This window comes from Exophiala spinifera (assembly GCF_000836115.1).
Source record: "Exophiala spinifera strain CBS 89968 unplaced genomic scaffold supercont1.4, whole genome shotgun sequence".
Classification (NCBI taxonomy): domain Eukaryota; kingdom Fungi; phylum Ascomycota; class Eurotiomycetes; order Chaetothyriales; family Herpotrichiellaceae; genus Exophiala; species Exophiala spinifera.
In genome coordinates, this window is record NW_015622516.1 from 1242089 (window position 1) to 1265122 (window position 23034).

Consider the following 23034-nt stretch of genomic DNA (forward strand, 5'->3'; position numbering starts at 1 on the left):
ATTGTAGAAGTGGTGAGAGTTGAGTTGGAGTGCAAGCCAGAATCAAGGGCGAGCCGTGAATATTATTCCCCGGTTACTCGGGATGTTGTAAGTGGCCTATTTATTTATGTGCTGGGCATGTGAACCCCCTTCTCTGCTACCTCGGTAGTCCGTCTAGTTCTGGTTCGAGTCTGGCCGACCAATGTTGGCTGTCGTCGCTGAGGGAGCCCGAGCCTGATGGATTGACCCAAGGGTATGAAAAGCATATAAGATCCAACTTCTCGACTCTGATTAAGATATTTTGGATGCGCGGCCGATAGAGCCTTTATCGTTTCAGCGCCTTTGATGCTCTCATCTCGACCTCCAGCTATTGCATGGACAGGTCGTTGATTGGATTTCAAGATGGAAAGCTTGCGCAAATAGCTAACCAGCTTCGACTTCTTCACTGCTCGATTGATATCCTTCAGTAAGTATATAACAGTATCTCAAAATGTGGCTGCTTGCGAAGTCGTTCACACTGGGCAGATCGGAATTATTGTAATTCCGCTGTTCAAGCCGAGGTTCCTTCGCTCCGCCATTTTGCGGAGACGTGGGATTTCCCTGATTGTAAAAGTCTCTAATAACTAAAGTATGCCAGCACTCATAGAACAGTAACATGCTGTGCGGTTATTCGAATAGGCTCCCTGCAGCATTTTAAGCATCCAGCCTTGCTCCCCTTACATGATCTACCGCGTTCGCTCTGCAGGCCTCGAAACTATCCCACGATGCCGACGAATTCGTCATATCCAGACATCCAGATTCCTCAGGCTGACCTGTGGGGTTTGATGTTTGAACAGCCGCGGGACTTTCCTGATACGCAGGGTAGGCCATGCATGCAATGTTGAGTGCGTGTACTGAACGGACTGTGCAGTCATATACCGATCTGTCGATAGCTCTCGTCAATATACATGGGCGGACGTCAAAGAGGCGGCCACCGCGTTCGGAGGCGGTCTCCGTAACCTTTGGGACTGGCAGAAGGGTGATGTTCTGAATATCTATGCCCCCAACGATGTCGACTTTGCGGCCGTTGTCTACGGCGTTTTCTACGCGGGAGGCATAGTGTCCCCCGCCAACCCGGCGTATTCGGTCGATGAATTATCCTTTCAGTTGACCAATTCGGAGTCGAGGGCCATCGTTACAACCATCGATTTCCTACAGACGGCGCTAAGAGCAGCAAAGAAATCCGGTATCCCCCAGGACCGTGTCATCTTGCTTGGTCAGGGACGGGACCCTAGCCATAGGTGCAAGCACTGGACAAACATCCGGAAGACTAGCGGCTCGTCAAGATACAGAAGACGCAAGATGGATCCGGACAAGGATCTCGCTTTCCTGGTTTACAGCTCGGGAACAACTGGATTGCCGAAAGGAGTCATGCTCAGCCACCGAAATGTTATCGCCGACTTGTTGATGATCAAATCTTCCATGGGAAAGTGGTACTCGAGTGGTCAAGATAAGATCCTCGGAGTTTTGCCCTTTTACCATATCTATGGGTTGACAGGCCTCGTCCAGCAGCCCCTTCATCGAGGAATTGAGCTAGTGGTGATGCCTGCGTTCAACCTGGAAGTATTCCTAAAAGCCATTCAGGACCACAAAATCACATTTATTTACGTCGCTCCACCCGTGATCGTACGGCTCGCGCGGGACAAGCTTGTTGAGCAGTACGATCTCAGCAGTGTGAGAATGATCACCAGTGGTGCAGCGCCACTCACCAAAGAGTTGGTCGACGCGGTCCACAAGAGGTTAAACATCAAGATCAACCAAGCATATGGCCTAAGTGAAACCAGCCCAATGACCCATACACAGGTAAGAGACTCCGACGTGCACTGAGAGTAGCTTGGGGCTAATATAATGTCGCCAACAGCCCTGGGATGAATGGTACACTTCCGTGGGGAGCGTCGGCAAAATGTTCCCCAGCATGAAAGCGAAGTATATATCAGCCGATGGCGAAGAACTTGGGCCTGGCCAGACTGGAGAATTGTGGTTGTCTGGACCCAACATCTTCAAAGGGTACTGGAAGAATGAAGCAGCGACCAATGATGCCATAACGTCGGATGGCTTTTTCAAGACAGGGGACGTCGGCTTCCAGGACAAAAACGGCAACTTTTACATTACCGACCGCGTCAAGGAACTGATCAAATACAAGGGATTCCAGGTTGCTCCGGCCGAACTAGAAGGAAAATTGATGGACCATCCTGCTATCAATGATGTCGCCGTGATTGGAGTTAATGATGACCACCAACACACCGAAGTGCCTCGAGCTTACGTGGTGGCTGCTGCGGGAAAGACGAGCGAGAAAGATGCAGCGGAAATAGTCAAGTGGTTGGACGGAAAGGTGGCCAACCACAAGAGACTGCGAGGGGGCGTGAGGTTCATTGACGAGATTCCCAAGAGTGCAGCTGGCAAGATCTTACGGCGGGTGCTGAAGGAGAAAGCTAGACAGGAGAATTCGAAGCCCAAAGCGAAGTTGTAGACAGAACGGAGCAGAAGGACACATCAGGTCTAGGTACGAGTACTGTACATACATACACAGACACGTTACACCGTAGGGAGGCAGCCTCCCATATCGATACGTACCTGTATTATCTTTATTGGGCTCATTAGTTTCGGGATGTGACCTTAAGCTCCTCTACGAGCACCGGCACCCAGGGAGCGTCCACCAGGCCTAAGTCGAGGAGGTCCATCCTAGTTAGCGAGCCACTGTGCAGCGCTTAGGTGGCCCCTATCCAGTCCCGGGGCCCCTCTAACCTAGAGAACCCCCTGCTTAGGCGTCACTAGGCGCTCACTAGGCGGTGCTTCGGCGGCGCCATGCAGGTTTTAGCGGCGAGGCAAAGCCAGACAAGCATCAATACCAAGCTTTTCGCCGATCGAGCTTGGGGAGCCTCGTGACTCTTTTGGTGCCGCTTCTGCCGACGTCCGATGCCTCGGAATCACCATTTTCATCCCACAATTTTTATTCGACCCAGACCAAAATTTCTTCACGGACGCAAAGCATTAGAATCTTCCAGACCACCACCCACTGAGTAAACCCATCTCTGGGAGGCGTATTTGCACGAGCCACTCAGTACCCCTCCGGCCTGCTGTACGCGTGGTCACAGAGGGGCTAAGAGAATCCCTGCAATACAAGCACCACACTGTCAATAAGTCAGTATCCCTACGTCTTCCCAGCGGGCTACGCGTCCCACAGATAAGTTAGCGCACGAGTCCGGCCATTTTCCTGGTTGCAGTTTGTACGAGCGATCCTGCTGAACATCGTGTAAGTGCACGGCGCCTCCGATCCCGTCTCCATCGTGGTGGCTGCTTCCAAGTTCCACGACGTTGCAATCAGTGGCGCTTTTCAACCACTCAGAATGGGACTTCAGTTAGTCGATTGCAACGGAAAGTCTGTCAGATGAGCCATGCCTACCTGGGTAGATCGACGTCGACGTCGACTATCACGGCCAACGGCAGGGGAGATGATTTGGGGTTGGCTCGACAGCTCTCTCAACGTCACCATCCATTCCGACCTAGTACGCACGAGTAACACGTTCTCGATCTTTCGTCCATCATTGTTCACTGCTCCTTCGTCTAGGGAGCTACTTCCACCGCGTTCCCACTCAATTATTCCGTCCCTGTCTTCGTCTGCTTGTACCTACTGCTTTTGGGAACGTCAAGCCGGCTGAACTGCCCGTCAAAAGATTTTATATCTACCCTGCAAAGTAATCTCTTTCCTCTGACTACATCCTTGTGACCTCAACCTCTGCTTCACGTCATCAGCGCGTTCTGCAGCCATGGAGAACGAGAAAAGTGTCAATGAAGGTTACGCTCCTGAACAGGATCGTCGGGTGTCAGTGCATACAGCTCCTCTCGATGCCACACCCAAGACAAGATGGGAGCGCAGTTGGCCTACCATTGCCTGTGGTGCTGGACTTTTCTCTGATGGCTACCTGAATGGGGTAAATCTAGTCTCCTGTCGTACCAAGCCACCTGAACAGCCATGCTAACAACATCCTAGGTCATCGGATCAGTAAACACTATGCTGAGGATTCTCTACAAGGACGAATATGTCAATTCTAGCGCCCAGAGCAACGTATCTTCAATCGCCTTTGCTGGAACCGTGCTCGGCCAGCTGGTATTTGGCTATCTGTCCGATCACTGGTCCCGACGCCACTCTCTCCTTCTGTCGACCATCATCTTGATTGTATTTGCCGCTCTAGGAGCCGGCTCATATGGCGCTGGCGGGAGCATTGGAGGCATGTTTGCCGCTCTCGCAGCATACCGGTTTCTACTCGGCGTTGGTATCGTAAGTACAGCAACCCTGGAATGACTTGTTCTTCAGAATAAGCAAGGCTGACAAGACCAGGGAGGTGAATACCCCGCCGGTTCAGTGGCGTGTGCCGAGGCGACGGGCGAACTCAAACACGGCCATCGCAATCGCTGGTTTATTTGCTTTACGAACCTCGCAATCGACGTCGGGTTCGTGGTCTCGTCCTTTGTCCCCATGATCATGGTCTTGATTTTCACCGAATCCCATCTCCGCGCAGCGTGGCGCATGTGTCTCGGCCTCGGTGTCATTCCGCCCTTATCCCTGTTGTACCTGCGAATCAAGCTCCAGGAACCCGAGGAATACAACCGCAACAAAATGAACCGCTACCCCTACTGGCTGATCTTCAAGTTCTATTGGTTCCGACTCGTGGTCGTCTCGTTGATCTGGTTCGTCTACGATTTCTCCACCTACTCCTTCGGCATCTACTCTTCTTCGTGGCTTGCCTTTTTGCTGCCGTCCGACGCTCCTCTCTGGAAGACCTTTGGCTGGAACACTGTCATCAATCTGTTCTACTGCCCCGGCGCGATCATCGGCGCATTCCTCTCGGACATCCTGGGCCCAAAATACTGTCTCATCCTGGGCGTCACGCTGCAAGGAATTGTAGGCTTCGTCATGACGGCGATATACAAGCACCTCGACCAGCCGTCGCAGGTGGGTGGGTTTGTTGTCATGTACGGCATCTTCCTGGCGCTCGGAGAAGTCGGTCCAGGTGACAACATTGGGCTGGTCGCGTCCAAGACGTCAGCAACGTCGGTGCGAGGCATGTACTATGGCTTCGCGGCCGCGATGGGAAAAGTCGGGGCGTTTGTGGGAAACTACATCTTTCCTGATATCATCAAGGCAGCAGGCGACGACGTCATCAAGCAAGGCCAGTACCCGTTCTACGTTTCGAGCGCGTTGTGTATCTTTAGCGCCTTGGTTGCGTTGTTCTGCCTCCCGAACATCGGCCAGGATACCATCACTGAGGAAGACGAGAGGTTCAAAGCGTACCTCATCAAGCACGGCTATGATGTCGACACTCTGGGGACGAAGAAGTTTAGAGAGGAGAAGACTTCGTTGGCCACGAGCCCGTGAGGAGGTACTGTCTGTGGTGTTTGCTTCTACGGGTGGTATCTGAGCTTTCAGGTGTGTTCTGTCTGTAGTCCAGTCGGGACTCGGGTGACAGTCAACGGCATATCTGAAACCATAGAGGATAAGACGAACAATACGATACCTTTCCTGACGGTTTGCTATCTTTTGAGTATAAGGGGGTCATCGTGAAGAATCGTGGGTGCCTTCTTTTGGAATGCTCGTGCAGGACAGGGAGACACTGTCACCATCACGATATGAATATCTAACTTAATATTTGCCACTTGGTGTTCTCCACTCTCTTACTAAATACGTGATAAGTATCGTCTTTAGGTATGTATCAACGACGTGAGTCGCGAGGTCAAGATTCATTTGAAAAATGCAGAGAATGCTTACTACCCTACAGTGGTTGTAGGGGGGAAGAATAATAAAATGTCCCTTCTGACCTTTTTCAGACGTTATCTAAAAGGTCAGACACTCGTGCTGTATGACACGTACTACTTAGATACTCCTTACCGTGTCTCATTTTCACATCTCCTCAAGCTCAGGTACCAAGAAGGTCCTAAATTATAAAACGGCGTATACGTCCGCGACAAGGCCCGCTCATCCATGGTTGAAAAAGTATTATATCTCGTCAGTTGGCCCGTGAGGAGCTCACCGAGAACGACCTGTGAGGTAAAGCTCGCTGCACGCAATGTATGTATACCTAACATTTACAGTTTATTACGCTGTATAACGAGCGGGCGTTGTCTCGAAGAACAAAAACCTTCAACGAATCTATCATCTCAGGTACACACCCGTCACCACACAGGTCACTGTATACTAAAAATGTCTTCTTTGACCTACTATGTCACGGGTGTTCGTCTCATGTTTACTTACTGGACAGTTCCATCAATTATCACTTTTTGAATTTTTTTTAAAAAAAAAAACTACGTACTCTCACACACAAAAAAAAAACAAACAAAAACCGGCCGAAAAAGGGAAAAAAGGAAAAAGAAAGAGAAAAAGGAAGAAAAACAAAAACCCCCAAACCAACTCCTAAACTCCCAAGACACCGACAGCACCACCAACCACCAACAACCACCGCCCCCGGCATAAACACACCAACAAACCACCGCCCACCAGCACACAACACACAACACCCCCTCCTTCCCCCCTTACTCACCCCTGGCCAAGGCCGCCATTGTCGCCATTAGGCTCGGCGTCCTGGGATCCAGGACGGGCGGCCTTGCCAGGGGTGCTCTCTCGTTGAGAGAGAGCAAACTTGTCTCCTCGCATATAGCGAGGGCCTCTTCGGCCGAGGCAGGCACGCACTTCTGCCCCCCCGTCAAGTACGAGAGGGCCCTCAGCTCCAGGTTGTTGGCCCCTGGGCCGAGGCAAACACAGTCTAAAACGACCCCAAACCTTCCTAGTCTGAGGACCACGTCCTCGAGGCGCAGGCGGGAACTGGTGTCCCTGCCGTCGGACAACACGACGACCCTCATCTTGATGCGGTCGCCGCTGCCGCCTTGGAAACGGCGGCCTTCCTCGACCAGGTGGTCGGCGGCGAGGGCGAGGGCGTCCCACAGCGCCGTGTCGCCACGGGCCGCCAGGTTGTCCGCGGCGCCGCGGAACTCGTCAACGAACGCCCCAAGGCGCTCGTCTATTCTGGCATTACTGCCGAACGTGACGAGCCCGACGTGCGTCGGGTAATCGTTTGCGACCAGGCGGTCGACGAAAGATCCGAAGACCTGTTTGGCCAGCGCGAGGGAAGACGATGACGAAGAGGACGAGGAGGACGACCGCTCTTGCGCTCGCGAGTCGTCGTTGTCGAAAAGGTAGAGACCGATGACACGGTCAGGCTTGTACCCTTCAGGAAGGGGCAGGTCGTCAGTCGAAACGTCATTGTTGTTGTTGTTGGAGTCCTCATCTGTCTGAATGTGAGGCACTGGGAGGTTTAACAACAACGGAGACAAGGGCTCCCAGGAAGAGTGTCGAGTGCCCTGTAGGAAGTCATCGCCGACGTCTTGGATCTCGGTCCAAACGGCTCGGTCGACGTTTGGTTTGAAAGGCTGTTTGAACTGCACCTGGTAACGCCAGGCTCGGAACAGCACTGATACAAAAGTGAGTTGAGAATGCAGAGGAGTCCAGTAACTGAATGCTTCGCGAGTTGGATTATCCCCATGGTGCAGCTTTATGAGACACATCTCGTCGCCGTCGTCACGAAAAGCTGCTGTTCCTGGGACGTGACAAGGTCCGATTGTGACAATTGGTCGGCCAGAAATGAAACTCTTTGCGTTTTCCTCGCTGCATGGAAGACAGGTGCCATTGATGAAGAGGGAGAAGTTAGAATGGACGGCTCTCATACCGCGGAATGCAAATTCATAGACGTCCAATAAGCGCGCTGTGTGAGGAATCTCTCGCGTGAATTGAACATTTGGCCCAATGAAATCAACAATGTTTTTTGTGTTGCAAGGGTCGATTTGTGAAATTTCTGGCGAATTCTGAGGGCCTCGACCGATATCTTCGGACTTGAGCCAGTCTCTGATTTGCTTCTGCAGATCTTCATCGGGGGTCAGGGTCCGGTCGTCAAGAGGAAGCCCTGTCATAGGTGCCGAGCCTCTGATAGTGAACCATCTTTCGATGGCTTTTCGGTCATAGACGAAACCGTCAGTTGTTCTCACAGGTTCTGCGAATACCGCAGAACTTATTGGACACCGAAAGTCCTCTGGTACGGTAAAGATATCATCCATGTCCATGTCATTCTGGCTTTTTCCATTGGAATTGCGCGGGACTCCCTCACCGATTGACCAGCGAAAGTCTGATGGTTCAAAGCTGGGATCTTTCGCAGAGAAAAGTAAGGAATCAATCAAAGCATCTTGATGAATGTTCAATCCTTCAAACGTCTTGTGGAGGATATTCATCTTAACTTGTATTAATGAGACGGACGCAGGATCTGTGGTCGAAGCACTGTCGCTGGTCTTTCTAAGTGACTCGGAGAAGGATGTGAGATGGCGATCAGTGTGTGTCCGTATGAAATCAATGATTTCTCGTGCGACTGTTCTTGACTGATGCTCAGGAGAGTGGTGAATGATATGAAGAATGTCATCGTAAGCCTCATGTTTGCACAGGAATTCCTTCATGTAATCCAGGTCGACTGTCGTGTAGTCTTCACGATGGGAAAGGAGGTGGATCTTATCACCATCAGAACGTTCAGTAGCGGTGCCATCGTCGGTGGCTGTGAACCTGGGCGGATTGTTCATGCTGTAACTGCAGTCGACACAAAACATAAGTAGTTCTGCAGGAGTCGTGTCTCTGCGTGTGAAAGCGTCGGTGGGACAATCAAACATCCAAGTGCTCTCACGTCTCATTCCTAGAAGAATTGGTTCAAGTGACTGAACCACATTGTGAATATCAACATTTTCTTCAATCCCTGTCAATGGATGGAAAATGACATTGCGTTGGCTCAGGGGCACAGTGGCAGTTCTTCTAGTGCAAACGGCCATCCTCCCATGGCCGTCAAGCGTGAGGCATGGAAGTTCGGCCAAGGAGAGCTGATCAGGGTGTACCACGACGAACCCAATGCGTTCGCACTCGAGTGTAAGGATGCCATTATCCCCTGTGAGGTGGTGTGGATGGAGGTGAGGTGGGGTACCAATGGTTCGTTCATCGTCATCACGCAATGCTAATAGGAGATCTTCTGCTTGATAATATGAAGCCTCGAGGCTCACTCCGCCATACAGCAGAGCAAATCGTATGCGTTCATCGTCTTCCACGCTGCCGTCTAGCAGATAGCACGCTGGGCTTTCGACATGATCGCCTGAGGATGAAAGTACGTCGAAGATAGATCGGTTGACAATGCCGAGATTGGTCGAAACAGGGTCTGTCAATGGCTCCTGTGTTTTGGCATCACGCAGATCGACAGTGCGATAAGCGGTGAGGTATGGCAATGTTGTTTGTATCCCGGTTGAATCTTCGAAGTCTTCCCGAATCTCCGCCTGATGTCCGGCGATTGTGAGGACTAGGCCAAGGAGCAATCTAGCACATTCCAAGATTCGGCCTTCGTTAGGCAATTCCGGATGAAAAGGCATAACATTTTCTGCAACGGCCGCAAGACTCTGGACGAGAGCTGCGCTTTCGTTGCATCGAAGTGTCTTGCCGTCCATCAAAATGTGAACTGCACGGACTGCAGGAGCGAAGCGTGTCATGTTATGAACGGTGCGAAGGACTTCGTGGTGGTCAAAGTCGTCAAAGTCATCAGACGCGATGATATGAGTGAAGAGGCGCAGAGATGCCAAGGTCGTTGCCATTGCGCGTTCAGTTGACCCTCCCGGCGGTAGCTCCCAGTGCGGACCAGCGCTGAACATTGAATCATGACCCTCCGTTCTCTCGCACTCGTCTGTGCATCTCCGCTCGACAGCGAACAATGTCAGGATTCCTTGGCTGGCAAGTTTATCCAATTTGGAGGATTTCAATGTGAGGCTCGAATTTTGTGTATTGATGGGTCCTTCAAAGGTGTGTAGATCGAGTCGGGTGACAGATAGGCTTCCAAAGGGGTTGTCTTCTTTAGAGTCATTGTCGTTCTCCCCCTTAGATGGTCGATCAGGCATACCAATGTGTTGACGGACGTCGGATTCAATCTCTTCGAGCGTGGTTGACAATTTGTATTGATGGCCCTCCTTCAGAAAGGCACCCGGGAAATCATCGTGGTAATTTGGTGCCGTATTGGGTGTTAGGATCCTGATTCTTAATGATTCATTGTTTGAATCGAAGAGGGAGTGTACTGAGGACAATTTAGTCGCGTCAATGAACAGGACTTCCGAAGGAGGGAGGACGTCGTCCAAGGTGTCTGCAGGATCGATCATAAGACCATCTGAAGACCCGACTGTAAGTCTCAAGTCTCGTAGATTGACGGTTGATGGTAGTGTGCGATCTTGTGGAATGCGCTCTAGAGCAGCTCGTGCAAGTATGCCTGCAGGATGTTCGCCATCAAGCTGTAGCTCAAGGTCTAGCCTATCGCCTTCTGGCAGGATTAGAACGACCCTGTAAGGCGCCATGGCGACGTTTGAAGCTGGTCAAGATGAAGATTGGGGATAGAGAATAAAGCTATGGAGGGATGAAGATAGAAGTGGGATCGCGAGGTTGAATAGGGAGAGCGGACGTGGAGGAAAGCTGTGAAAAGAACTTGAATGGGCAAAGAGGCTCTGTATGGTCCTCCAGGGGGATAAATGAGCATTCAGAGCAGGGCGGTGAGTCTGGATAGAAGCTCTCCTTGTCCGAAAATTCTCAACTGACCGCAATAAATGTATGGCAGTCTGTCGTAGCCTGACAAGTTCACCTTCATGGTGTGCTGAAGTCGCGACAAGTTTTGCTGAGCGGCTGCCATAACTGTGAGTCGCCTGACCTCACCTATTCCTTACCTTTTCCCAGAGTACACTTCACGCGAAGTCTTGTAACTGGATATTGACGCGTGCGCGTCCAGGTGAGCCCAAGGCGTGAAGTCGCAAGTGCCCTTCATGTAGAGGCGCAGAATCAACTGCTCACAGATCAACAAACCTTACTCTTCTCAGACATCCATCGGTTATTCTCATGCAATTGGATGCTGTTAGCTGTTTATCTCTTCCAGGCGCGATTCACTAGAGTCAAAGCTCCTCGGGCAAAACGCAGGAGAACGTGAAAGAAGTAGTACGTTAGATGGAATCTGCCAAACAGGGTCTAACACTCCACCGTATCATATATGGGGTGGATCATTAGGTCTTTACCATCTATCTTGGCAGGGTCCTCCCTCAGTGGTGAGCATTTGGATGTACAAGGATGCGAAAGTGGCATCCTCGAATGACAGAGTCGACTATCCCAGGCATCACACCGTCTCTGCAAGATATCTGTTTCTTTTCCAACCTGAACTTCCATGCCGAGCTTGCTCAATTGATTGTGTCATCTTGGTATCGCAATCTCACGGCCCTCATCGACCAAGACATCTCCGTCTTTCATCCCACCCTGCTTCTACGTATACCATTTGTTGCGCAACGTTCCTCAGCGAAGAGCATATTCTTTTGCAAACCCAACGCTTCTCGACGCCTCCGTCCTCGAACTGCCTTCTAGCCTTTGACCTATACCATCGGCGGGCCTCATCCTTGTCTTATACCAAATTTCGGCGCATCGTTCCATCATCCTCCGTCCATCTCTTCGTGAGCAGCATATCAAACTTGGCAATAGATGAGAGCGTGAGGAGGTGGACGGTGACTCATTCGACGGAGGAAGGGCACGTAGGGCTGGCGCGCACGCAAGGAGAGTGTTGGGCACAGGTGTTGTGACTACCGACGGTCATCGAAACAGCCCGAATTCCACGCCCAAGCCAATATCTTGACAGTGGATGAGTCTTTAGCTCGGTCTCCCATCTTTGTTCGCAACGCTATCCCTAATGCCTCTTCAACCTGAGTAACTGGACAGATATGGAATCACGGGAATTTGCGACTAAGGACGAACTCTGGCGCATCCAAGAGACTCTCAGCGAGCTCTCCGCAACTCAAGCTGTTCACTCCGACAGAATCATGCGTTTGGAGCAGAAAACGTCTGAAGGGAGCAGATCGCGAACTCTTTGGGGGTCAGCATCTCCCTTTCCAGGCGGTCTTGGTTCGTCGCATCACGGTACGTCGGTCACATTAATGGTTCGGTCCTGTCGCTGACAACTGTAGAATCTACTCTAAATCCTGCGGCTGAGGCCTTTCGGAATTTTGATGTTGAGCCTGCTGCAAGTATGATGAGTTCATTGACCTTGGACGCCACCGACGAGTCGAGACGAGCGGCGGCATCACGGGCCAATTCTGTGCGTTTCGATGAAAGTGCGAACAACCACTATGCAACATCTAGACAATCAATAGAACTTCCCACCCGAACAGGAAGCGGTCTTGGAGGCCACACGCTCTCGGAGAGATCTCTGTCACATCGTTCAGACGGGAGGCCCAGTGTTGCTGGATTTGGTCGGACAAACAGCTTTGGTTTAGAGCAAAGCCGCCTTCTTGGATCCATACACAACTCTCCCCGCGTCTTGGGAAATCCACCGCCCGGTTTCTTCATCCTAGGGCCCTGTCCCTCGATTATTCGCTGTTGGCTGACCGAGTCATTTTCCAACGATTCCCTCCTCTACGCTGCCATTTGCACTGGCTCTTCGACGTCCTCAGTAAGCCTCGCTCTGGTCGCCAAGCTTGATTTGTTGGATTCCATATTCGATGATGGCGAGTTTCGTGCCATTCGATTGCCTGTCTATCTCACCGAGGCGAAAATCCATTCTCCTGCTGTTCGATCCGCCAGTCCAGTGCCTCACGTTCCAACTTTGACTGTCAAATTCGTCATCGACGAACAACCAGTCTGCGAGACGTCAATACAGATCGTCTTGGGTAGTGACGTGCTCAGGAGTCACAATGGCGATATCCTCTTCTCGCAAGACAGGTTGATGATTTTTGACGAGGAGCGGAATCAGCTTTCCATACCACTTGTCCGTCCGGAAGATGACGCCTCGTACAAGGATTTGTGCACTGCACCCCGCAGACGAGCGGCGTCCATTGAAGGAGCCATGCTACCCCCGCCGGTATCTCCAGTGGGTGTAATCGGGCGACCCGGAAGGTCAAACACTGCACAGATGGTAGCCTCGCCTAGGGTGGCACCATCAAGCAGCATTCCATCGGCCACCCCTTCTGAACCCGGAGACATTCGCAGGTCTGATCTTCACGCCGAACAGTCCACCAGATCAAGCCTGGATCTCACGCCTTCTCGGCCTGCAGATGACTCCAAGTCGACGACCGGAAGCGAGAAGTCGTTTAGTACGCCCATGTCCAAATCTGGTCAGGGGGTGTGGTCGAATTCTTGGCGGTCAGCTTCGAGTTTTACGCAGAACGACCAGGCTCCGAAGACTTCTTCTACGTATGCGCGTCCCAGCGTGTCACGTCCTATGAAGATCTTGCGGCCGGCTAAGACTATGGCTAACGCCACAAGAACGGCATCGACGCCGATAGGGACCAATGGAACGGATAATCCTCCAAAGCCAGATGAATTTGGCAGAAAGGCTAGCCAAACCGACCTCAAGGACAACGCGAGATCAGCTCAGTCCACATCGACAATAAAGAGCAATCCAGTCGGATCGGGTACTGCGTTTGGCTGGCTTAACACTGGTCCACAGCGTAGAACGACGGCCAATGGATAAGAAGGTGTGTTGGTGTTTCAGTGCTTTCACGGATGCGACAACGTTTTACGGGTTTTTGCAGTGCTCAGGAAGATATATGAAAACAAAGGTAAATGGTGTATCATCATTCAGGTCCAGCCTCTGAGACTTTTCAGACAGAGGCATGGCATGTATTCTAGGTAGACGATGCCACCTTGAACCGAATGTGGAGGTGAAGAGGATTCGGTTGGGTGCAAGGAAGACAAAAACCCAGATAAATCTCCAGATAGCCACAAGGCCAGAATCAAAGAAGCACGCGAATTGCGAAGTGCGAACTGTAAATTGTGAGTTGTACTTTTGAGTCGTGTATCGTTTGGTGTAACTTGTGCTGTTCTCTCTCTGATTGTTTCTTCTCGAGCTCTCATCCCTGCCACCGTCAAACCCCGACATTTCTCCACATTCTTTCGTATCGAGAGATCGAGACCGAGTCCCTCGTACGGAGAACAAGCGTTTCAACATCGGCAATTCTCCCGCTGGTCCGATCTCGCCCGCATTTGACCCCGTGGTGGGATTGATTTCAAGACCACAAACATCGTACTTGACTTTGTCAGAAACGTTTGCTATCGTCATTTCTATTATTGCTTGGTTTCATGACAACCAGTGCTCTTTGTAGTCGGACCTTTATCTCAGATTCTCGTCATCAAGTCCTTAGAACTGCTGCCGGTCATTGTACACGGTCGAAGAACAGACGCAGATTCACAAGACTCGCAAGAATGGCTTCCTCGGACTCGAAGCGGATAGGTATGTGCAACATATGGTTACGACCCGTCCTGGTTGTTGATACTGACCATGGGTGATAATTAGAGAATCCGGTGTTGTTGTGAGTCTCCAGCAATGCGTCGTTTCTCTGGCTCTCACAGTCGACAATCGCTGAAAACCCACATCACATCCTCATGAACTCGAGAACCAAAACAACCCCCTTATCCAGCAAGACTCATGTTGTGCTGATATGTGTGTTCTACGACTACAGTATCTGTGACATTCAAGAGAAATTTCGGAAGGCAATTTGGGAATTTCCAAAGGTGTATGTGTACTCTGTCTTGACTTGAGATGATTTCCCTGACCCTTTCCTCCCTGCCCTCCTCGCTTCACCGGATAGACAGACAGACAGACAGACAGACAGACAGACAGACAGACAGACAAACCGACAGACCACCTGAATCTCAGTTCTCGATATCATCACCCTCGGTATGAAGCATACACAAGGTACACTTGGCTGACACTTTTGAGGCCATTATAGGATCTCGACGAGCGCAAAAATGATCAAAGCAGGTAAGATGTCCTGTTTATTCCGGACACTACATTGCCTCACCTCCCCCAATGACCCCCTTCCATCCCATCCCACGCTCACCTTTTCTCATGGTCTGGTTGAAAGTGTGGCTGCTGGTATTGGTATTGGATATTACATGTGTGGTTCTTTGCGCGCCATGTGACACCCTGACCCTGACCCTGACCCTGACACTGCTGACACTATCTCGATCTTTCTCTCTCTCTCTCTCATCTAGCCCAAGTCCTCAATATCCCAATCTACATCACGACGCAGAACGCGGCACGTCTAGGCTCGACCGTGTCTGAACTCACGTCCCTCCTCGCTGCCGCCGACTTGTCCTCCGCGACGGCGACGGCGACCACCGAAGTCGACAAGACGGCGTTTTCGATGCTCGTGCCCGGTCTCACGGAGCAATTGGAGGCCGCGCCGTCGGGACCCGCGAGCGCGGGCAAGAAGATGAGCGTCATCATCGTCGGGATCGAAACCCACATCTGCGTCACGCAGACGGCTTTGGATCTGCTCGCGGGCGGCCACAGGGTTTACATCCTCGCCGACGGCGTCAGCAGCTGCAACGCCGGAGAGCGGCCCGTGGCTCTGTCCCGGCTGGCCCGCGAAGGCTGCACCGTCACCACGAGCGAGAGTCTGCTGTACGAGGTGCTGGGTGATGCCAAGGACCGGAACTTCAAGGCCATCGCAGGGCTCGTCAAGGACACGAAAGAGGACACCAAGGATGCCGTCGAGACTTTGTGTAGTAGACTATAAACGATGAGAAATCGGAGGTACACTAGGCAGATCCTAAATACTGTCTTCTGCCTACCACCTACTGCCTCGTACCTACAACCTACTACCTACTATTCACAGTTGTATGCTTTGATGCATTTTGCGCCACGTACGCTACACTACACTGCTAGGTACACTATCAGTTACATAAAACAGGGAACCTCCAAATAGATACCAAATGGCGACAAACTACCACGCTCCCACCAACAAAACGGGCAACGATTTCCTTTATCCTACACTACCTCGACTTTTCCTTACATAACTCCAGATGTGTGCACTTCACAACGGGTCTATAACATTGGATACGGAAGGGATTATACAGCACGAAAACAACACAGTTGCAAAAGAGACAGCCATACACACACACACACACACACACACACACACACACACACACAGAGAGAGAGAGAGAGAGAGAGAGAGAGAGAGAGAGAGAGAGAGAGAGAGTCAGAGTGTCGTTCTCTTCAAGGACCAGCTTTCGTAGTAGTAGAGACGAGAACGAGAATGAAATATGATCGCGACCATGGATCATGTCAGTGTCAGTGTGAGTATCAAGAAAAAGACGACGACAGTAGAAACCATACAAACAACTCGATTGAATAGGCAGTAAATATAAATCCATTTGTCGCAATAATGCAAACATTCAATTACGAATCTCGCCTCCCCCCCTTCACACTTTTTAACGGCAAACACAAAGGTCAAAACTAAAAAAAATACCGACAGCAGACAATCCAGACGATATAAAACGACTAGTATTAGTACAGTAGCAAAACTCTCAACAAGCCATTGCCTTGGCTGCCTTGCACACCTGCCTTACCGGCGTAAGAAGAGCGAGAAAGCCACGGGGATAGCTACGGCTGCAGCTACTAGTAGCATCCTGCTATTGGTGGGTTAGTCAGAGTTCACAGTATCGTCACTGGAGCACAACAGAAAATGAAAACTTACTTCTTCGCCAGTGCACCGCCCTTTTTGGGCGGCGGCAAGGCACCAATCTCAGGTGACTTCCTCTCAATGTCTACCACCTTTGTCACTGGGACGGGTTTGTGGGTCTCCGTGGTCAGAGGCATTGCATGCTCTGGTGCTGAGTAAGGGGGAGGTGCAACATCTGGAATTGAAGCCTCTTTATGAACGTCGTGTTCGTCTGGGGTGGTCACGTCAGGCTGAACGCTTAGTTCATCCTCCAGTGCGGCAACAGTGTCATACACAGTAGCACTGTCAGCCGCGGCAGCAGTATCGGCAATTGGAGCTTGGCCGATGCTTTCGCTGTCACCTTCGCTCTGCTGGGGAGTAGACTCTTGAGTCTGTTCGGCTTCGACGGTGAGGACGTTGTTGACATTTCCAGATCCATCATCCTCTATGGCAACATCAGCAATATGAACACGGTACTAGCCGGCATCATACGAACCGGTCGGCGTAGATTCATCCAAGGCCCACCAGTCTCCAGGACCAAGGCGGAACTTGTACTGGTATTTACCAGGTTGTACTTCTACGGTATGTGTGAACTTGTTCTGACCGTTTTCGAGCTTTTCACAGGCCATCTCCACTGGTGACCATTCTGAAAATGCCCCGGCGACGTAAACAGGGGCTTGCACGTCGGCTTTATTAAAGGTAATTGTGGTGGAAACCATCTTGTTTGGTTTTGTTGGATAGAATTTGGATATTTCAGGAAATGATATGTGAGGGTCTCAAGGACGATAATGACAAACGATTCAAAGGCCTGTACACGATCCTGGTCAGTATAGTTTCCAGAAAGAGTCATGGTAGGGGTAGTATCAGATGATGGTCATGCAATCATTGCTCTGTCGAGATGTATGGCCTTTTTCAGCTTTCAATATATCAATCCTGTCCTCAGTTTCGAGCCGAGAGGCTATAATGGGAGTACATGACGACGATATGAGACAAAACATTTCAGGGCACCCAAAAAAGATCGAGTGGAACATCCAGAAAATGCAATTGGCCGGTGTAACGGACAGTCGTCCAGGTTGCACCACAAACGGATCTCGTCTGTGAAGCTCAGACCAAAGAAGATCGACATTGATCAACCCGGGGCTGCGATGATTGGGGTAGCGTTTTCTTACCGGCAACAATGGCTAGGCGTAGAGACTGATGATGGAGATTTGCAGAAAGGAACAAGATGAGATAGCTGCAGTAGTGCTCTGATGAGAGACGTTCGGGTTTTTTGCTGATTGGTGACAATTGTACAAGTAGAAACCGGGCAAACAGCCAGTGTAAGATCTAATGCTTCAGTGTCAGCGGCGGTAGATATCGAAACAGTAAGATACATCTCCTGCTCATCAGGCACTCACCCGGCAAAGTAGTCAAGCAAGTTTTTCACAAGTTTTTGATTCTTTCTCTTTTGTTTTTTTGGATGCTAAGAAAATCGAAACGGTCCGGCCGATTCAAGACAGATGATGGAGGAACAAGAAGCAGGTGCCACTGTGCCTCTGTTGTCGGTTCTGGCGGATCAACTCTTCTTATGTATTTGTGCGAATATATGTCTGGCCACCTTCTCCTGCAGTATACAAGACTACTGGGGTGTGTTTGGTGCAAGAAAAGGGTCAGAGCTTCTAGTTAGTAGCGTCAACAAAGACCATCAGAGAGAAACAGAAGCTCCGAAGAAAATGTGACAGCTGGTATGGAATTCGGAAGAAAATTGAGGTCAAGGAGCCAGTCTAGCAATCTGTCACACCACACACGTCAAGGTCAACGTGCTCCGGGCGGTTCGTGCTCTGGGGACAGCGTCATTCTCACAGGCAAAAGCTGCCGATGCAGGACGATATGGCTGCGGGACCTGCTCGCACACTATGGGGCTTGTGAGACGGACAAGATACTGTACCGAATGTCGCGAGTCGCATGGCGCATGGCGCAGGGCAAGGGGGGTTTCCAAGGCCATGAGGGTGCAGGATGCATGATGCATGATGCGTGGAGGAGAAATCTGGGTCTCACCCGTTGGCCAACAAGTGCTCGATTGGATGTATGAAGTTCAGATGGCGACGATACCCTGGCTAAGCGAAAGATAACGGCCAACAACGCCACTTTGTTGGGGCCGTCAGTTGCTGTGTGAGGGATGCGAGAATATTTTGTTTTTCTCGCCGGGGTCTTTACCGGCGGCACATCCGTCCATTAACTTTGGGCTCCTCGTATTGTCGTTCTTGAATCCTGGAAGCGAGACATGTGCCATTTGTCCTGTGTACTCCATAACATGTGTGATGGTCATGACGTGCCCGGCTTCTCTTCCTCCCGCCGTCAGTGCTCCCCGTGTCGCCATGGGAAATACTAGGCCTAGTAGCCTCCATTTCTTGCGGGAGGACCTCATGAAGGCTTCGGTGAGACGACTAGCGACTATCCAAGATCCTTCATGCTGAAATTGTCACCGCCAGTTGAATACGAGAGCAAGTTGTATAATTTTAAAAACCGCCAGAGCCGTGGCTCATCTACCTATGCAACCCGGCAATAATCTTGTCAATAGCGACCGCTTGCTCTCTGACCTTGGGACAGAAATGCCTCCGTAATAGCTCGCTTTCCCACACTCCGCTTCCAGTAGCCAGAACATTGGTCCCTTCGACAGATTCGCTTTCTCCCCGGAAAACCCCGTCTCCTTTTCTTTCATCACTATACCACAAGGCTTCGATCTTGCGCCCATGCTTGTCTGCTATTTGGGCAAGCAGATTGAGCACTGCAAGCGCTGACTTTTCGGGCAATTGCAAAGACACTGTCAACAAGCGCTTGAAAAATGATGCCGCCGCGATACTTGGCGGAGGTTGTGAAGGTGTAAGAAGAATTGAAGCTAGGACTCGTGTCAGAAGCAGTATGGGGGTGGATATGTTGATCCTGTTAGTCGCCTTTTCGGTTGATTTGGAGGAATGAGGATCCGGCAGTCGCAAAGACTTTGGGCCCAACTCAATGTCTGCATCCAGACATAGCGGATAGAGAGAGCGATAGGTGTGGGAAGTGAAGAAGGATAGATCCAAGTGTAGAGTCGATGCCGCTTTGGACACATCTTGCCCCGAGAGAAGAGTAAAAGCCGTCTGTGTCGAAAGGAGACTCTCGCGGGTCATGTTCCGGACCTCGTCTCCGTCCACATCCACTGCAGCGCTCGGTCCTTCACCCAAATCCAGTTCACCTCTGAGCGCTTCGTCTGCCTGATTGATGATGTCCTTGAGGGCCTCGAGCACATCTCCAAAGAAGTCCTGGTTGATGAGATGAGCATACTTGGCCAGTCCTTCAAGCACGGCCCCCATCAGTTGAGGTACCCTGGCTTTCAAGATGCGGAAATAAGTGACAAAGACGAGTTTCAGTGTTTCGGATTGCATCTTCTCCCGCTCTTCGTAGTTGACAATGGCATTCGCTTCGCGCATATCCTTTTCCACGGCCTTTCTCTGCTTTGCGAGTTTTCTCTCCTTCTTCGATCTGTGCTCGAACTTTTCCTTCTTTACCTTCCTACCGTGGAGCTTCGACATGTCTTCAGGCTTGTCCGCTTTGGTGGTAGAGCTCGGCGTAGTCAGTTCTGAGAGGAGCCGCAATTGAAAGAATGTGTTTAGAACTTCCTCTCGAATACGATAGTCCTTTGCCTTCATCATCTTGGTCAACAGGCTGACGGCCTCCAGGGACGGGCCTCCGTCCTCATCATCTGAGAAGAACTTTTCCACCGTTTCGACACACTTCACGAAATCTGGGGTACTTTCCCTACTGGCCAGTTCGTGCACTAAGATGTTCAGCAGCTCCGTGCGGAAATTGAAATGTGGAACAGATAGAAGTAATGTGCAGGCACAGGTTATCGCAACACTGCGCAGTGACTGAGCATCTTCATCACCCTTGCGACTTTTCGCAAGACCACCAAGGTGCTTCACATAGCCATGATATCCTGTGACAAGGGCCTGTTCGTATTGTCTTGTCTTCCGCACATCTTTGGATATCTTATTCCCTAAATCTTCGTCCTTGTACGAGCGTATCCGATAACCAGGAATGACGTCTTTGTAGACTGCCACTTGCGCTGCAAGAACGAGTTTCTGTACGGGGATCGGAGATTGGGAATCGGCCAGTTGTGCAAGTTTTTTGAATGCGCTGGCATGCTCCTCGGGGTCTTCACTCAATAGGCCGGCCAGTCGAGCTATTTCTTCCTTTGCGCCTAAAATTTGTTGCTTAAGAGGTATTGCAGGAGCGGCAGCTTCAGACTCGGTGGGAGGAGTATCTTGCGCATCGTCCTCCTGGCTATCGCTGGCCTCGCTCTCTGAGCCTGAACCGAGAAAGCTATCCGAGTCGTCTTCAGGCTCTGCGACTTTCAGATGTTGGAGTTGGCCTTGCGCGGTCTTAATAGGCAGTCTCGTGGACTCTTTGGTTTTCTTCGAACGGTTCTTCTGTGCGTACGCTTGTTCAAGATCCCAGTCAGCGGCTCGGGCGAAGAGGTCTGAAGACTTGATGGTCTTGGAAGGCACATCGTCGTCCAGAGGTGGGGTGACACGCCTGCGCTTTGCTGGGCGGCCATGAGGCATGGCTGCTATGTTTGCAGTATCTGTATGGCAACGAGACCTCGTACTCGGGAACCGCAGATGAGGAACAAAATTTCTAAGAATGCGTTGGATAAACGCCGATGATTAGCCGCCCTTCTGCAGATTTATTTTTTTGGGCTGCGCAACCATCGATTCGAGACACGCACTGTGCAAGTTGTCTGAGTACCCACAGGTTCTGAGGCGATATTAAACGCCTGATTTTCACCATGAGGCCTCTCACTGATGTCGAAACGCAGACGTTATTCACAAAACTGGCCAACTACACTGGTCGCTCGCTAACCCAACTCATCGCACCCTCCGACTCTTCGGACGACGACAGTGATCGCCATGTGTTCCGCCTGCACGAGTCTCGAGTCTATTATGTTCGATTATCGCTTGCCAATCTAGCAACAGCGGTTGCTCGAGACAATCTGCTTTCGTTGGGCACCTGTGTTGGTAAATTCACGAAAACTGGAAAATTCAGGTTGCACATAACAGCGCTGGATGTGATTGCACCGCACGCACGATACAAGGTGTGGGTCAAACCAAACGGAGAAATGCCTTTTCTTTATGGTGGCAATGTCGTCAAGGCACATGTTGGCAGATGGAGCGAAGACTGTCCTGAACATTCTGGGGTGGTTGTCCTCGCCATGGATGACACGCCACTTGGATTTGGGGTGACGGCCAGGTCAACCGCGGAAGCAAGGAAGTTAGAACCAACGTCTGTGGTGGTCTTCCGACAGGGCGATGTGGGGGAATACCTGAGAGAAGAGGACAGTTTGTTTACAACTTGAGGAACAGCAGAGCCGTTGATTTTCAAAATTCGAACGTCACTGCCGGCCAGAAAGCCCCAATGTACGAGTCGCAGCCGCGATGTACTTCGAAGCAGGGCGCTCATGGCCTCTCCATTGAGGGCGTCACTGCAACATCCAGCAGGTGAGAAATCCATCATCAGCGATCGCTGCAAGCTTTGGATCCAGTCCTGAAGGAGATTTTGAGGAACGGGTCCTCTGCGAATTGCCAGCATTTCACACACCAGTCCGAAAAATGCTCTCAGCAGACACATTTGTTCAGCAACACGCCTCTCCTCTCCTGAAACTCGCGGACATTTGAACAACCCGGTGTACATGGAACAAACCAATCATTTGCACCCTGAGACGGAATGAATCGATAAAGCTTGCGGCGCAATTCGACTTCAGATTTTGCCCCAGCCTCTGCTTGGATTGAAGACGCATCAGTATGAGACGTACACTCGCGTCGGAAGAGTTCTAAAGAGACGGGAAAGTGGAGGAAGCTGGACCGCGAGTCCTTTGAAGGTTGCAGTGAGATACTACGGGAAATGTTGGTAAAGAATATTATTGACAAACAAAGACGCCTCTGTCCAATGTCGACTTGTATGTCTCCTTAACGCACTTTTTCCTGGCTGAAGTTCAATTGTGCTCCATCGTGTCTACTGATTCTTGCCTTGCTCCAACTCGTCGTGCTTAGAGGCTCGCACTTAAAATAGATTCTTCGGCAAGGCTGATCAGCGACCAGGACACAAGGCCTTTCGCGGCGCGTCGCATTCTTACTGTACCTCGTACTCTTTAGCCGGATTCGTCCGTCCATGAGTGACAACTAAACTGTGCAAGGTTGTTGTAGTCAATCAGCCATCGAAACGACCAGGAAAGCGTCATGATTGGATCTTGGTCGTGGCGCAAGCGATTCTCAGCCGAGTCAGCCGGATTGGTGTGAGGACGACGACTGGACACTAGGCAGTTTGACAAGGCGACAAGGCCGTAAACCTCCAGTACAAGACGTCTGGGAGGTCTCTGTGGCCGTCTTATGAGTATGTAACGCCAGGAGTCTCCTATACTGCGTGAGCACCTCGCGAAAAGTGCTGATGGCGATGCTGCCTCGCTGAATTCCC

The 23034-nt window shown here is 51.0% G+C and overlaps 8 protein-coding genes across 8 annotated transcripts; 5 read left to right on the top strand and 3 right to left on the bottom strand.

Annotated features, from left to right (window-relative positions):
• Positions 1-743: 743 nt before the first annotated feature.
• Positions 744-2488, top strand: PV08_05651 (uncharacterized protein; the record flags this gene model as incomplete). Its single annotated transcript, XM_016379992.1, has 3 exons — positions 744-840; positions 890-1821; positions 1880-2488. The coding sequence occupies 3 exons, from the start codon at positions 744-746 to the stop codon at positions 2486-2488; spliced, it is 1638 nt and encodes a 545-aa protein (XP_016235819.1).
• Positions 2489-3785: 1297 nt separating this feature from the next.
• PV08_05652 (uncharacterized protein) lies at positions 3786-5395 on the top strand (the record flags this gene model as incomplete). Its single annotated transcript, XM_016379993.1, has 3 exons — positions 3786-3950; positions 4010-4297; positions 4358-5395. The coding sequence occupies 3 exons, from the start codon at positions 3786-3788 to the stop codon at positions 5393-5395; spliced, it is 1491 nt and encodes a 496-aa protein (XP_016235820.1).
• A 1151-nt stretch (positions 5396-6546) lies between these two features.
• PV08_05653 (uncharacterized protein) lies at positions 6547-10425 on the bottom strand (the record flags this gene model as incomplete). Its single annotated transcript, XM_016379994.1, has 1 exon — positions 6547-10425. The coding sequence occupies one exon, from the start codon at positions 10423-10425 to the stop codon at positions 6547-6549; it is 3879 nt and encodes a 1292-aa protein (XP_016235821.1).
• A 1395-nt stretch (positions 10426-11820) lies between these two features.
• Positions 11821-13568, top strand: PV08_05654 (uncharacterized protein; the record flags this gene model as incomplete). The annotated part of the gene is made up of 2 exons (XM_016379995.1): positions 11821-12016; positions 12064-13568. 2 exons carry the CDS (start codon positions 11821-11823, stop codon positions 13566-13568), a joined length of 1701 nt encoding a protein of 566 aa, XP_016235822.1.
• Positions 13569-14845: 1277 nt separating this feature from the next.
• PV08_05655 (uncharacterized protein) lies at positions 14846-15618 on the top strand (the record flags this gene model as incomplete). The annotated part of the gene is made up of 2 exons (XM_016379996.1): positions 14846-14858; positions 15092-15618. 2 exons carry the CDS (start codon positions 14846-14848, stop codon positions 15616-15618), a joined length of 540 nt encoding a protein of 179 aa, XP_016235823.1.
• Positions 15619-16449: 831 nt separating this feature from the next.
• PV08_05656 (uncharacterized protein) lies at positions 16450-17264 on the bottom strand (the record flags this gene model as incomplete). Its single annotated transcript, XM_016379997.1, has 3 exons — positions 16450-16513; positions 16582-16990; positions 17042-17264. 3 exons carry the CDS (start codon positions 17262-17264, stop codon positions 16450-16452), a joined length of 696 nt encoding a protein of 231 aa, XP_016235824.1.
• Positions 17265-19070: 1806 nt separating this feature from the next.
• Positions 19071-21128, bottom strand: PV08_05657 (uncharacterized protein; the record flags this gene model as incomplete). The annotated part of the gene is made up of 1 exon (XM_016379998.1): positions 19071-21128. The coding sequence occupies one exon, from the start codon at positions 21126-21128 to the stop codon at positions 19071-19073; it is 2058 nt and encodes a 685-aa protein (XP_016235825.1).
• A 224-nt stretch (positions 21129-21352) lies between these two features.
• Positions 21353-21919, top strand: PV08_05658 (uncharacterized protein; the record flags this gene model as incomplete). The annotated part of the gene is made up of 1 exon (XM_016379999.1): positions 21353-21919. One exon carries the CDS (start codon positions 21353-21355, stop codon positions 21917-21919), a length of 567 nt encoding a protein of 188 aa, XP_016235826.1.
• Between the last annotated feature and the right edge of the window lie 1115 nt (positions 21920-23034).